This window comes from Pogoniulus pusillus, chromosome 9 (genome assembly GCF_015220805.1).
Source record: "Pogoniulus pusillus isolate bPogPus1 chromosome 9, bPogPus1.pri, whole genome shotgun sequence".
Taxonomy (NCBI): domain Eukaryota; kingdom Metazoa; phylum Chordata; class Aves; order Piciformes; family Lybiidae; genus Pogoniulus; species Pogoniulus pusillus.
In genome coordinates, this window is record NC_087272.1 from 27,484,856 (window position 1) to 27,500,447 (window position 15,592).

General features: G+C 44.1%; 1 protein-coding gene across 1 annotated transcript in view; it reads right to left on the bottom strand.

Annotated features, from left to right (window-relative positions):
• MTNR1A (melatonin receptor 1A) overlaps positions 1–9,699 on the bottom strand; it is a 50,784-nt gene extending 41,085 nt beyond the window's left edge. The window contains exon 1 of the mRNA XM_064149022.1: positions 9,243–9,699. Within this exon, the coding sequence (XP_064005092.1) occupies positions 9,243–9,435 (193 nt within the window). The 5' untranslated portion in view covers positions 9,436–9,699. The remainder of the gene's footprint in view (positions 1–9,242) is intronic.
• Between the last annotated feature and the right edge of the window lie 5,893 nt (positions 9,700–15,592).

Below are 15,592 nucleotides of genomic sequence, written 5' to 3' on the forward strand. Positions count from 1 at the left end.
AAATTTTGCATGAGTACCTTCTGCACATGGTAAAAGCTAGCAGGATTTATGTATGCTTTAACATAAATGTGTCACTGTATATCCCCCCCCAAAAAAGAGCCACCACTAAGAAAATCCTTAGCAACAGGTGTTGAAATGTATTGCATCATCAGAATGGAAGAATAAGATGAATTTGTGAGACACTGCAGAGAACCTCAACAGATGGGAGCCCACCTTGCTAAGAGGATTGCTATTGATTTCAGTAAAACCAGATTTCGCTTTTAGGGAAGGTATTTCCACAGATGAGGCATACTTCTAGAGGCAGTGCTCTCTCACAGCAAGGGAAAGGTTATTTTCTAAATAACTTAACCAAATTCTATACCCACCTTTTTTGCACTAGCTTAATGACACCCAAGAGGGAATGCTTTTATTCTCACTAATTACCTGACTAGGGAGATGTTAAGTAATATTAAATAACATTGGTACAATAGCAAAAGTACATAAACTGTTGGACAATACATTTAGGCAGTGTGAATACCCTGCTTGAGATAGAATAAGGAGAAAAAGCTGTAACTTAGGGTGAAAGGTGATTCTGTAAGAATTTGTATGAATGCTACTCCTGGAAATTGGATTTGATGATAGAGATGCCCCCTTTTAAACTGTTATTCTAAGTGAGAACTAATACAGAGGTTCAGGAAAGGCTCAAAGATGTAATGCAGCATAATGGAAACATGGGGAAGAACACAGGTTTTATAAAGTTACAATTATGTGAACTTTCTTCATTACGATAGTCACAGAAGGTAGACCCTAGAATTACACAGCCAGAGATAACATGGAGAGATACCTTTAATGTAAATAATTATTATGACTAAGACAGAACATATTCATGCAAAATACATATAAACTGCTAATAAAAATAGGTGAGGTTTTTTTTCTACATCCCATTACTTCTTCTTTCAAAAGGAAACAAGAATGCAACTGAAGAAACAGATTCCTTTGCAATTATGCAACCTTTTGATTCTTCATAATCACAGAATCACAATGGTTGAAAAGACCTTCAAGATCATAACATCCAACCATTATTATAAGCACTGTATCTAGACAACTTTTAAATATATCCAGGAATGGTGATTCAACTACTTCCCTGTGCAGCCTGTTTCAGCCTTTGATAACCCTTTCAGTACAGAAGTTTTCCTTAAAATCTAACCTAAACCTCCCCTGCCATAACTTGATACCATTTGCTCTTGTTCTATCAGTTATGACTTGTGAGCAGAGACCGATACCCATCTCTCTACAATCTCCTTTCAGAGAGTTGTAGAGAGCAATAATGTCTCCTCTTAGCCTCCTTTCCATTGGACTAAAAAAACCCAGTGTCCTCAGCTGTTCCTCACAAGGCTTATTCTCAAAACTCTTCTGTGGACTCACTCTTATACTGCAGTGCTCAAAACCGAACACAGCAGTCAAGGTGTGGCCTCACCAGTGCAGAGTAGAATAGGACAGTAACCATTCTGGGCCTGCTGGCTATACAGCAGGTCTCATATTTTCAACAAAAATCCAGTTTCAAAGTAAGTCTGTGGATGTTTTCACTTAAGAAAATTAAAACAAAACAAAACCATCTCAAAGAGTTCTGAATGAGTATTAAAAGGTACTGCAATTCTTCGTTTTATGAGTGACACTGTCATGTTTGACCGAAGGAGGAAATAACGGCTGTTAATGAAGAAAGTTCATAGTTACCAACTTTTCAATACCTCTAACACGGAAATATTCATATCCTAACAGTACTGGGCTAAGAATATTCCTTTATCTCTAAAAATGAAATTGTTTCTTTTCTCCCAGACACAGATAGGAAGAAGAATGTGTTCTTAAAAATAAGTAAGACGAAGGAGAAGAAAACTACTCATCACTCAGTCTGGGAAACAGGAACATCAGATGGAATCCATAGCTACTACTGGAGAGGAAAGAACATTCATAATTCTTCCCCAAAACACACACAAAGATAAGTATCCTGCTAAAATTTCTGTATGGTGTGACTGGATGCCAATCTACAAGGCTGATGCCTGGTACTCATGCCCAATCATTATTTTGACCAAAGGCTATAGGGGTGACCTCACTCGGCTAAATATCATGATACTAACAAGCGCACCATAACCACACTAAGCTAATGGTTGGGTGAAGAAATGGCCAACTAACAAGCAACAACATCCTTGGCTAACCTTGGACAATACCGAGCACCCAGGGAGGAGCCAACCTTTGTCAGCACAAAGCAGAGTACCTTTGTTTGGTAACCTCTCCCTGAGGCCCCATTAGTTTTGCTAACCTTGTACCTGAACTCCAAAAGAAACATTGAGGTGATACAAAATAAAGAAGTCTTGTATTTTAGCATCACACATAGAATCACATGTACAATTCATGTGAAATGGTGTTTTTCTAAGTGTAAATGGAAAAGTTGCATATTCTGCCCAATTTGCACACTGGAAGCAGCTTGGGTCTTTAAAGGTGTAGACAGAAACCCAATATATAATTAATGTAAAACCATCCATAAACCTGCTGCTTAGCAGGTATTTGAATAGAGAATTCCAGTGCTTGACCACACACAGCAGGGTCTGGAATCAGCTGTTCCTATTCTCTCTTCTGTCTTAAGAGAGCAGGGAACCTTAGGAATTAGAGTTGATTGGAGTGCCTGGGTGAAGCATTGAAGGACTTTTTTAGAACTTGAGCAACAGAAAAGATGAAGACCTCAGTGGTCAAAAAAAAACAACAAAAACAAACCTCCAACTTACTCCCCTCCCCCTCTTCAAAAATCAGACAATCTAATTCAAGCCACTAACTCAAGTATAGGACCCTGTGAGACAATCAAGACCTGCATTTTTAGGATAATTGATAAAGAAATAACTACTCTTCAAAAAGCTTAACTATATGACTTGATACTACAAGATAATTTATAAGATGGAAAAAAAATGAGCTGAGAGTCTTTCACATCTGATTCAAGGCATTTCCTTCAAGGAAGGGGCATATATTTACCTTCTCTTTATGGATAACGAACTTAATTTCAAAAACAACAATAGGACATAAAACTTTGTACACTTACCAGTCAGTATTGCCACAAAACTATTTAGATGCTATAGAAGTCACTATCTCAAAGTTGTAAATAGATTTACTAACTATGCTTTAGTTTCTGTTTTACTTGTAGAAGATTATGAAGTTTGCAGGAGGCATATCTGAATGTAAGTATATTGGTAATTTTTTGTTGTGTTTTATCTGTTCTTGAATCTACGAAGGTAAACAGATCTTTTTTTCAGTCATGCAAGGTAGGAATCTTGATTATCCTGAGGAACTGTTACGCTGCCCATCTTGTGACTTCAGGAGGGATAGATTTTGAAGTAACACTTCTTTAGTAGCAGTGTTTTTATTATAGTCCCAAGCACTACTTCAATACACATTAAATGCAATTTTATTTGTTCATTAAACAAGTAAACACTAGAACATTAACAAATTGTTTTCAGTTATCCTGAAGAATTCTCAGTAACTATTGTTTTCCTGAAACAGAAGTTGGTTAATCATGGAGTGGAAAATGTGGAGTTTAAGGCAGACCACAGATGTGAGTAGAAGAAAACACTGCCAACAGCAAGGGTAATAAGGTTCTTAATGAGGCTGCAAAATTAAACTGTGATACATAGCATGGAACTGACACAGAATTTTTATTGCCCCAGGAAAACAAGGCTCATTGTACAGACAGAATGGACATTGTCACATCAGCACTGGATGCTTACTGTTGGTAGCATTCTCTGTCACTAAAGACTTGCTGATGATGTCTTATGCTAGAAAGACATGAACATAGCTATGTTATAACAAGACAGAAAAGTGTATAGTGTAAAAAAAAAAAAATAGAAGAGAGGTAAGAGAAGCAGATGAGAAATTGCTAATGAAAATTTAATGAGAAAAAGAGATACCCCCCAAAGAATAACCTAAAAAGAAATAACTGGTGTCTAGTGCATCAGCACTGTTGTCTGCTGGCAGAAGTAAAGTAGAAAAGACAGTGCCTCTAAAACCTTCAGAATGCAGAATCTTGAGGGAAGAATAAATAGGTGAGTTTGGCAGACATTAGTAAGAAGAGTATTAATTTGAAATACTCATCCTACCTTTGTTCACTGACACAGTGCCATTTGAGCAGGTTTCTGACGTAAACCTTCAATTCAGTAAAATATTCAATCAAAACCAGTCTGAGGAACAGCTTTATTTAAACTGTGTTTTTATGCTCAGTGCTATTCAACAATTGGAAAAGTTCATAATCTCCACTAGACATTTTTGCTTCCCTGAGACAGCTTACCATTTTTAATACTGGAAGTAATTCATGTTTGAAATAATGTTCAGTCATCAACATCTCAGTTTTCATCAGAACCCTGAATTTGTGCTACAACTTGGTCTTCTACGCGTTATCTCTCGAGTCAAATATTTGTTGGGCTACTCATCTCTTCAGGGCACAAAAAGGCATCCAAAGTTCACCTGTAATAAAAACAATGATTCCATTAGTCTGAATTCAACACAGGAGTTTCATTTATTAGATAAAACAATCTTTAATAGAATATTTAACATTATAATTTAGAAACCGAACAAAAACAAAACATCATCAAGAACAATCATATTCTGAAAAGGCTGATGAGATCCCCAGTCTGATTATCAAAAGATAATCCCATTTTTACACTTAAAATTTATGCTCTAGGAAATGCACTAGGAGAATAACACTCTCCAATCAAATTCTTATACTGCTCAAAGCAAAGCCCAGGGTCAATTTGAAAAGTCTCCGAAATAAGACTCTTACTGATAGATCTCATCCCTCAGTTCTGCAATGGCTATACAATTTACCAAACAGTGAATTAAAAAAAAATGTTAGTAGCTGTACTCCTTAGATCTTCCAGACCTAATGCAGCCGAGGCAGGTTTAGCATACAAACATTGGGTTTTCCCTTTTTTCATTGCCATCTTGTTCAGAAAAGTAGGTAACACACATAGGTAAGTTTAAACATGTGTGCAGTCCTGGTGAAGTTAACTGCATCTTGCTGCTGAGGACCCTGGCACCTCAATGTTAGGCTTCCTTTCTGCCTTCTCCACTAGTAACAAAACCAAGAGTTTTAGCAGCAAAACATTTGGGTGAAAGACAGGGAAAACTGGTAAAGAGTACAAAAACTCAAATGCATCTAGCACAGAACAGAGATGGGTGAGAAGGGAGTGAATGAGCTTTCTGCCCAGATGTGGTAGGTGCTCGGTTACCAGCTTGGCACAAGTCCCTGTGTTATCCCAACTTATTTCAGGTGTAAGCAGACAGGACAGGCAGAGAAGAGTGACAGTGAGACTGCTGGGACTCCCTTTTTGCCTGCTGCAGGCTCCGTTCCAATACGGGGGGCTATTGGAACAGTATTCAGGGTACCTTTGGACCTCTGCACATAAAGCACCCAGGAAAAAGCAACTCATCAGGCCAAAGAGAACAGTTTCAAAAGGAAGAGAAAGAAGAGCAAGAGGTGTAATAGCACTCAAGAGAGCTTTCTTTTTTGACCTGAAGAATGGTCCAGTCCCGCAATCACCGAGTACCCAAATACTTGTCACCAAAATGCCAGGTCATGTTAACTGACATTTCCATGTAACAAGTGGTAAACTAATTTCCACAGAGACCTGCAACTGTGCCCTGGTCTTGTTCTTGATGCATTGTTTTTTCTTGGTGTGGGTAACAACAAAGGCATAAGGACACTAGAAGTCACTAAATTTGTGTATATTACATAAATCACTTCAAATGACCTCTTCAGTTTTCTGAGATGCTTTCATCCAATGTTTCAACTAAAGACTCCACTTGTTGCAAAAAGTACTACTAGTTCTTTAATGCATCTCCCCTAAGGCTAGTTGTTTCATGTTTCAGGGTAGAACTGCTCAATGAACTTATTTCTGATCCATGAATATTAGCAATGGAAAACAAGGCATATTAGGATGATTTACAACATAGATCATTTAAAAATGAAATGGTCTCATTATTTTGGGTTTTAATTAATTATTCAGGAAAGCACATCAGTTTAAAATTCAAGCTGTGTGAATGTCCTATCAAGATATGGGCATTAAAATCCTTATGCCTTGAATGTTTCCCTTGAACTTTGTTTCAAAGTTAAAAGATCACAGACATCATAAACCAAATTCAGTCTTTGTGAAGGCCAGCATGAAATTGTAGCTGCTCCCATCAGGACTGAATTGTGTCAGGCGCCTGTTAGATTACAAAGCCACCATTTAAAAAGAAAAATCAACAAAAAAACCCAAACAAAAACCAAGCAACCAAAAAAAACCAAAACCAAAACAAAAACAACCAACCAAACAAAAAAAATAAAAACAACCCCAAAAAAACTAAAACCAGACCAGAATTATGAAACTCATTACAAGTCAAGTACATTAAATAAAAGAGGATCCTACCAGTTGCATCATCAGCTTCTGTGTCTAGAAGAGCATCTACTGAAGCCATGCTTGTGACTATGAAGGAGTCTGTAGTATCAGACACTCCTCGCTTGCTGAGACAAACTTCTTTGAGATACTGACATCTCTGCTTTGATCAGTGTCTTTTACTAACCTTCTGACTGTCAGGAAGGTTTGTTGAGTAGGTTTTTCTAGGCCTTCCTACTGTTCCCCAGAGCACATTTTAAATCATAGGTCCATGGGTTCAATTTGTAGTTATCTTCCAAAAAATATTTATATAATAGAGAGTAGGGCAGAGATGAAAGATGTTTTCCCCCACCAAATCCACCTTTTTGGTAAAGTGTTACATACTCCTTATTTCTGTTAGGCCTCTTTTGCAAAGAAGGAAGGAAATCTTCAGTGAGATACATTTTCTTCAGGAGGTTATCTTCTGTTCCTCCCTGACCTTTTTTTCCAGTGGAATTTTCATCCTGTGTCCTTTTTTCTCAATAAATGTGCCAGCAAAAGGCTTATTAATATCAGTTGCCATAAAATTAGGGTTTTTTTCCTATTTCGGATCAGTAAAAATAGTTGTAATTGTCTTCATAACTAGGAAGTTACAAATTAATTGTGTGCATCAATCAGATTATTTTCAACATAATCTCTTCCTCAATAATCTGAATTAGTTTCAACAAGATTTAGGAAACTTTCTTCTTCATACCTACAAATACTAAGCCCGAATTTTCTATATAGTTATACCTTGTCATAAATTTACACACCTGATTAGCCCCTTCCTAATTCAACTCCAAGCTTAACAGTCATGCTCATACAAGTAAAGTTACGCCCAAGCATAGGTTTTTGCAGGATTAGTCATAAACACTTCATACACCTCTGTGAAGAGTATTAATTATGTTCATTCCAAAGTTTCCTTTTATCCATATACTAAAAGTAAAAAACAAAAATCTTTACCTTGAAGAAAACAAATACTTTACAACTTTAAAAAAATGTGGTGGTGGGCTTTTTTTTCCCCTAAAAGGGAACATAAGCTATTTTCTGTCCTGTGGAAAGTACCTACTTGTTCTAATTAATTCTTAACTTCAGAGAGTAAACCAGTATCTAGTTCAGGTTCCAGTCTAAAACAATTAGTGTTCAGAAGAATGCTCTATTCTCCTAGCTGTGGGAGGTAACTGTTGTCAGTTTGCTGCAGCTCTTAACAACCACTATGACAGAAAAGGCAAGAACAATAAATGCAGTAAGTGTGAGCAAGTGAACACGTGCTGGGATTCAAGAGGGATTACGTGAGATCTACAGCAGAGAATATGCACATGTAGAGAGTCCAGTGATGCAGTCATGTTTCCTGAAAACAGGCACCATGTTTCTTTCAGGCTTATTATGAGACATGTCTGTATTTCAAACTCCTCCCAGAAGTTTTGCAGTATATATCTAGTAATTAGGGGGGAGCAGAATATCTTCCTTTACCCTGGAGTAACCCCAGTAATATACCTTCCTCCCTCCATCTGAAAATCTCCCAGGGAACAGGGGTTTTGCAGCAATGGCTTGGACTTCTGGAGTCTGATCTCCTTTCAAATAGAGAGTGTTGTAGTGTGTAACCCTGCCATCTCCAGTGAATGAAATTTTTTGTCAATGAAAGAGAGAAAAGAATACAGCTTTAAGAGTTTGTGAGTGGCAGTCATAAGGAAAAAAGAAATCGATTTGTTAGTCTTTGTTTTGATCCTGGTGTTGGTATTCCACTGTGGCTGAAAAGACATTTGAATTACCTGACTTAACCTCAAAAATTAACAAGTGCCACTGTCTGACAGAGTCCAGAAAAAGATACCTTTATTAGGCTAGACTATAGCCAATCTTGGGCTCAGGTTCCCCCTCAGATGATTTTTAAACAATTAGGTAATGAATTTCGTGAAATTATAGTAAAGAAGCTGACAGTTGCGTGTGTATGTGGGGGGAAGTAAGCCGGATCTCAGTCTCCATGGAGTGAAACCCTGCTTTCATTAACATCACAGCTCCCTTCACATGCTCCTGTATTTTTTTCAATGAAAGATGCATTGGGTTTCGAGTGCACAGATTTGGTACACGTGCGCAGCAGCTGGTCTGACACGATAAAGCAGAATGAATCTGAAGAAGTTCCTGCCTGTCTGACCAATAATCCATGAACTAAGAGGGATTTATTCAACAGACCATCACAGACTATCCTGTCAAAACTCGAGATTCTATTTTTTTTTAAAGAACGTGCCTAAATCTGTTTTTTTGTCAGATGCTTTCCATTCCCCAAAGATGGGAAGAAGGTGAACAATCAAAATAAAAGGGCTGCCTTTCCCCCCACCCCCGAATCCTGCAATGTCTGTAACTTAGTATTTGCTTGAATTGATGCTTCATCCATTACAGTCGTTATTTGAAGCATTTTTTTAAACTCAAAGAAAATCAATGAGAAGAATAGCATCCAGCATGCACAGGCTCACACTGTGTCACAGCAGCATCGCCAGAACCACGTTTAAATTTAATTCTTAATTAAGGTTCACTTGCCTTTCATTTTTGCTAGGTGGGGACTGTCTAGAGCTAAAAATAGCACCACGGTTCAGTGGCAGGTGCTAAAAATACCCTTACCCGCTCGATCACAGACTCGGAAGGAGAGACGAAGCCCTTGGCATCTGTCACAGCCTATAACCGCTGGCTGGGGATGAAGGCAGGGCGCGCCCAGCCCTGGAGTTGCGAGCCCGGGCAAAGTTTCGTCGGCAGACGAAGTGGGTCGGGCACTAAGCGCCGCGGCCCCCCCGCCCCTCACACCGGGCGATCCCCTCGGGTTTCCCCGCCGCCCCTTACCCGCGTTCCGCAGCTTCTTGTTGCGGTAGACGGAGAGGATGACCAGGAAGTTGCCCAGCAGGTCCACCACGATGGTGAAGATTAGGATGGCGGCAAGGGTGGAGGTCACCCATGGGGGGCGACGCGGGGAGTCCTCGGACGGTGGGTCCCGCGGGAGGTCGGAGCTGTTCAGCTCACTCCCGTTCACTCTCATCCTGCCGCCACAGCTTCTCCAGGGCAGAGGCAGGTGCTAGCGAAGGAGGCACGCCTACCAGCGCTGCCTACCGCGGGAACAGGTCGGGGCGGAGGTCCCGTCGGCAGCCGCACCTCCGCCACGGGGCTACCCTCCTTAGGGCGGAGCGGGGCTGGCGGGAGCTGGCGCTTCTCCCATGGCCACCGCGGCTCTCCAGCGAGGAAGTTTCCCCGAAGTGTACATGTGCAGCGGCGGGACACTCTTATAGCCTGCCCCGCGCCCGCCTCCCCGCCCGCCGCCGCCGCCACCGCTGCCGCCAGGTGACACCGAGACGCCCCCGCGCCGGCACGTGCACGGCCGGGGCTTCCAGCTGCCGCGCGGCGGCGACGGCACAGCGCCACAGCGCCCCCGGGCGGCGCCCGACCGCGCCCCTCTTCTCCCATTCATGCGCCCAGGCGCTCCCTTCCATTCAGAGGCGGCCGCTCCATTCAGCGGCGGAGGAGCGAGCGGGATCAATGGGGGTTTGCTGTCTGCGGCTATGCGGTTTGCTGCGCTCGGGGCTATTTTTAGCTCTCCTGGTTAACGCCGTCTCTTAATTAGGCGCTCACTGAACTCCCTCCCCCTCCTCCTCCTCCATCCCCCGTTTTTATTTAGCATCGCACTCGCCCGGTAACGTGAGCGCAGCGAGAAAACCCCCATCGGGGAGCGGGTCGGTGTTGCTATAAAAAGCACTCGCTGCGGGCGGGGGGGGCGTCTGAGGACCCGCGCCCCGGGAGCACCACGTGCCGCCGCTGCACGGGGGCGGCGGCGGCGGGGAGGGGGAACACACACCGCCCCAGCAGCTCCCCTGCCTTCCCCGCCTCCGCCTCGGCAGCGCGGGCGAGCCGCACGCCGCATGTATGAAGCCGATGGGGTTTGGCTCTGCTCTTCCCAAAAAGCACCTCAGAGGGAACAGGCAGCCATTGTCCAGACTGTCGGAGGAACCGTTGGGGTGAATGGGGTCCCACTCAGCCTCTCGTACGGTGTCGCTCCAGTTAAAAAAACAAAAGGCACTTTCCTCGGAGTGTAATGGCAGCACCGATTCCCCTCCGCCCGCGTGGTGTAAAGCTGTTTAAAATATCTGAGCTAACGGCGTGGGGATCACTCTCCCGCTCGGGATCCCGGGCTGGAGCAGGGAAGACAGTTCACGCCGTGCTTCGTTGAGCGCAGGGCTGTGAGCGGCGCTGGCGGCCGCGGGTGACCCCGCGCACCACCATCCCACCCGAAACACGTGGTGGGGTACGGCGACTCGGGGGTACCCAAACCTCGGTGGGTGAGGGAGAGAGTGGATGGCAAGTGGGCAGCAGGGGCGCAGGGCTCCTCCTGGAACGATACCGGCTCCGTTCTGAGGGGCGATCTCAGCGACTCTGCGCGGAGTGGGAGAGGCTCCGACTGTTGCTGCCGCCAGGTCAGGTACCACGACCTGCGCTCAGTTGCCCGGCGGCTGCAGTGCTGTACCTGTAATGGCAGTCCTTGGTAACGGGTAACTAAAGCCGTAGTTATCAACGGTTAAAAACCGTTACGACCAACGGGGGCTCCGACTCCCACGTTACGTAACAGCGGCGGGTGTGAGAAGAAAACAGGCGATCGCTGGCAAGAGGGGCCGTGGTTGGCCGTGCCCCAAGCACCTCGGCTAAAGCACCAGCCGCAACTCGTACCCCGACAAGCTATCAGTGGCAGCGATTATTCCCCCCAGGATTGAACACCCGTCTGGGGGCCCGCAGCTAACAGAGTCCGCAGCCTCCAACACAGCCGCGGACCGGGACGGAAGGGCTCCCAACCCGGACAGCCCCGCAGACTCAGCCACATGGCTCTATGGCCTCAGAGCTTCCCCGCCCCAACGCTGCCAGCGGAGTAGGCGGCTCCGCAGGCAGGCTGCGCTAGTGCTTGAGAGCATTGTATTCGGGGCAGCAGCGCTGGTTTATCCAGTCACTTACTGACTTAGAAAATGCTCAGTATTCCAGCAGCGTGATTCTCACCCCGCGCCCCGGTAAAGAGCAGAGCTCGGGAGATGTGTCGGCACTACAGAGCAGTCCCTCCAGCTGCTGCCTCGAGGAGGGCAAAGCCCATCACTGGACATGCAGCCCTCACTCGCGAGAGGGTTTACAGTAGATGTCCCCCACCCCCCCTACCCGCCTTACCGCGGCGCTGCAGCCCCTAGGCAGAGGCACTGGCGGCGCATCCCGTCACACACACCGGCCGCCGCCCCCTTCTCTCTCCCCCGCCCCTCCATCCCCCGACGTGATCTTGCAAAGAAAGCAAGCCGAGTTTTAGTGTCCTTGTGGGTGCATAATAAATAGGTTATCAGTCTGTTGGACAAGGTTAAAATTAAAGGGAGCAGCATCAGGAGGCCGTGAGATCAAGGGTAGGAACACGTGTAGCCAGGCAGAACTGCCTGGTCCTCAGTGGATCTCATGGGGTGTTTCACTGTACAGGGGGAGCCGCTCGCAGAGACTTGTGAAGTCTCACAAGGACAGATATTTTTAACCAGAAGGTAGAATGGCAATGAGGATCAGCCCAGGATTTTACTTCAAAGAAAGAGAACCTGGTTCACAGGGGAACTGCTGTCATTTGTCTCATTCAGCCACATGTTTGCAATTTATTGTCCACAGGGAATGGCGATGTCATTCAGTTCTGTGTTAGTCTTGTAACAAGAGTGTATGCTGGGCACAAAGGCTGCTTGTGCTGGTGAAAGCAATACTTCCTGAGAAAGAAACTGGAGAGGTCCTGTCAGAAAATCCTGCAAAAGCTGAGGGAGACCCAAGCACCAACAAGAGCCAAAGTATGTGAAGCCTTGTGCTATTGTTCCATGTGCAGGTGTCTCCTGGTGAGTGGGAACTGAGGATTGATACATGGGTCAGGCTCCAGCTAGGACTACTTTCCTGTTCTCCCTAGGCTGTCCTCTCCCCTTGACAGAGACACCTCTTCTTACAAAACATGCTGCATTTGAAGGTTTAATAGCTGTTTGCTCAGGTTTTGGAGACTTGGAGATTTTAAGATGTCACCCAAATAAGCAGGCTGTAAAAACTGCAGAGAAGTTCTGACAAGATCAGCCTAGTTCACACTCAATGACACTCAGAGTTAATCAGTCTTAGGGGCAGTTAGGTCTTCTGGGGCTGGTCTCTCCACACATTTTTCTACAGTTTTTCTAGATAGGCATTTTCAAAGAGTAGGTAAAGTTAAATTATGGTTTGCATGAGAGCGGCGTAGAGGTGATCAAGGCATGAGAATAAGCAAATCACTAGGGCCAGCCACCACCCATTATAATTGTTTCAATCAGGAGTGACTTCACTGTAATCAGTAAAGTTAGCAGAGATCTGAATCAGCTTTTGTGAATGTAGAAGAAACACAGACCTTGTCTGGGCTGTCGTAGAAGAGCTGTGATTTGTCTTTGCTTGAGTGCTGTTGTAGCTGTGCCTGTTGCCAGCCCTATTTCTGGCTAGCATTGGACTGATGTTGCAGTCTTGATTTTAGTCCTGTCTCCTGCTGATCCTACTGTGGGCTCTCTGGATGGCTGCTGGGCCTGACTCATCTCATTGCCCTATCTAAGGCAGATGATTGAGCCTGTTTTTGGCATCTAGCTCCACTTGCTGCTCTCATATTCTGTGAGACTGTGTTGGGGCTTCCATTGATTCTTGGCTTGCTTTCCCTTATGCAGAAACTCTTACTGCTACCTAGCAGGGGACCCCAGATTGGTGGTGGTGTGGGGGGAGGAAGAGTAATGGATCCATGGCACTCATCTGAAAAGATAAGTGGAAGAGTAGAAAGTGTGATAAGAAATCAACAATGAGAAGAAATCTCTCTGTAAGGGAATAGAGCCTGTCTGGCAGATGGGACTGGAATATGTGATGATCAGTAGTAACAGGACCAAGTACTGAGAGGGTGCTGGTATGGATGCCTGGCAGACAATGAAGGGGGAAGACAAAAGTTGTAACACTTGCCTCCATCTGGAGAACCTTCATCATGGTTTTCATCCATCAGAGGGAGAAGATGAGGAGACTGATGACACAGTATACCTGGGAAGGGACCAATTTGGACTCAAATTCAGGAGGAAGCATTTAGAGAGTTGTACTGAGGTAGGTAAGGTGTGGTGTCTGTGGCAGTGAAGCAGCAGCTTCTGGAATTCTTTATGTTATGGTGTCTTTCTCTTCTTCATACTCCATTCTGCTCAGTCCTAATAGGCATTTCAGTAGTAAAGTGTAGAAACGATCTGAGAGTCGATTCAGAAAGGATGAGGTAAACAATGTAGCAGTGTGTTTCTGTTGTAGGCAGTAGTGTGAATGCTCAGCATTAAATTATGTGGGTACAGATCCTGTCTGGTGCTGCTCTTTATAGTAAAGCTTATTATTTTGAGACCTTTAGGTTTCCCCTGTTGTCCTGAAGAACAGTTATGATGCTGATGATTCTTGGACACTAGGAAAAAAACTTAGAGCTTTGCCTGGCTCTTGGGCTGCTCTCACAGAGCACTGGCAGAATTCTTATATTGGTTAGCAAGGGTTTAGTAGCAGTGGAGGCTACAAGAGTGGCTTCTGTGAGAAGCTGCTAGAAGCTTCTGCTATTTCTGATAAAGCCAGTGTCAGCTACCTCCAAGATAGACTAGTGTCCCATCAGTGATGGTGGTAGCACCTGTGTGATTATGCATTTAAAAAGTGTGCAAAAAAACCCTTAATATGACAATTTCAGCTAGAGGAGTGAGAATATCCTGGAGAAACAGCTCTGCAGACACCAAGGTCTATGAAGAAGGAAGGGGAAGAAGGTCATGCAGGTGCCTGTGGTGAGGACCATGGTGATGCAAGCTGTTCCCTTATAGCCCATGGAGGTTAATGGTGGAGCAGACCTGCAGTGGAGTAGTCTGTTCCCCAAGGAATGCACCAAATGGAAAAGACTCATTTATGAAGTTCATGAAGAACTGCAGTCTCAGTTCATGGAAGATTGCCTCACATGGAAGGGACCATGTGCTGGAGCACAGGAAGACTATGAGAAATCCTCTTCCTGATGAGGAAGGAGTAGCAGAACCAATGTATGATGAACTGACTGCAACCCTCATTTTTTATCCCCCTGTGCTGCTGAGAAAGGAGGAGGTAGAGAAAAGAAAAAAATAAAGTCTGGAAGAAGGAAGGGGTGTGGGAAAGATATTTTAAGATTTTATTTTATTTATTATCCTACCCTGATTTGATTAGCAATAAATTTGTTTTCCCCAGGCTGAGTCTGTTTTGCCCATGACAGTAATTGGTGACTGATATCTCTCTCTTGTTATCTTGACCCATGAGCCTTCTGTTATATTTTCTCTCCCCTGTCCAGCTTAGTAGGGAGAATGATAGAACAACTTTGGTGGCCACCTGGCAGCCACCCAGGGTCAGCCATGATCTTTTAATTCTTCCTACAAACTTGCCCTGACAGCTGTTATTCCTTACAGAGCTCTTGCCAATGTAACCATGGGTAAATATGGGAAACAGTTCTGATTCTCCTACAGTAAAACTGGTGTGTCAGTAAGTATTTTGTGTCTAATCCCATAGGGGGAGATGGCTGCTCCTCCATGCATCACATCATTGGTTGTGATGCTGCATTGCAAATGAACTTGACTGTTGTTCTTCCTGTCTTACAGGGGAATGATTCTGAGTGCTGAAATTTCATCATGTTTTATTTTGTGATCTGTAGCTCTCCCTTTGCTGCAGCTGTGTGACAAGTCTTTTATTTCATTCATTGTTTTTTTTCTCACTTGCAGTCTGTGGCACCTTCTACCTTCATGTTGTAAGTCCTAAAATAACTGTGTAAATTGCATCACGTCTACGAGTACTGTTTTGGGGCAAGTGATGTAAGAGATTGATGGGAACTGTGCCAGCTCTTCAGTTCTTCGTTCAGCACTGCTTTAGTGCACACTGTCTGCTTTCAGAGAGAGCTGTTGTAACAGTTTCTGTGCAACACGTGTTGCTTCTGGCTTCAGGGTTTCTAAGGTGAGATGCTATTCACCACATGGTTATGAGAGGGAGAAACGCCCTGTAGAAATGAAGCTGTGTCTTAAGACTCATCTCCTGTCCTGCAACATGCATTTGCAATAGTAGCTTCTCACTGTTGACTAATATATTTTCTGATGGTTTTAAAACATTTCTGCAGGATAGGTAGAAAATTGTCTTTGAAA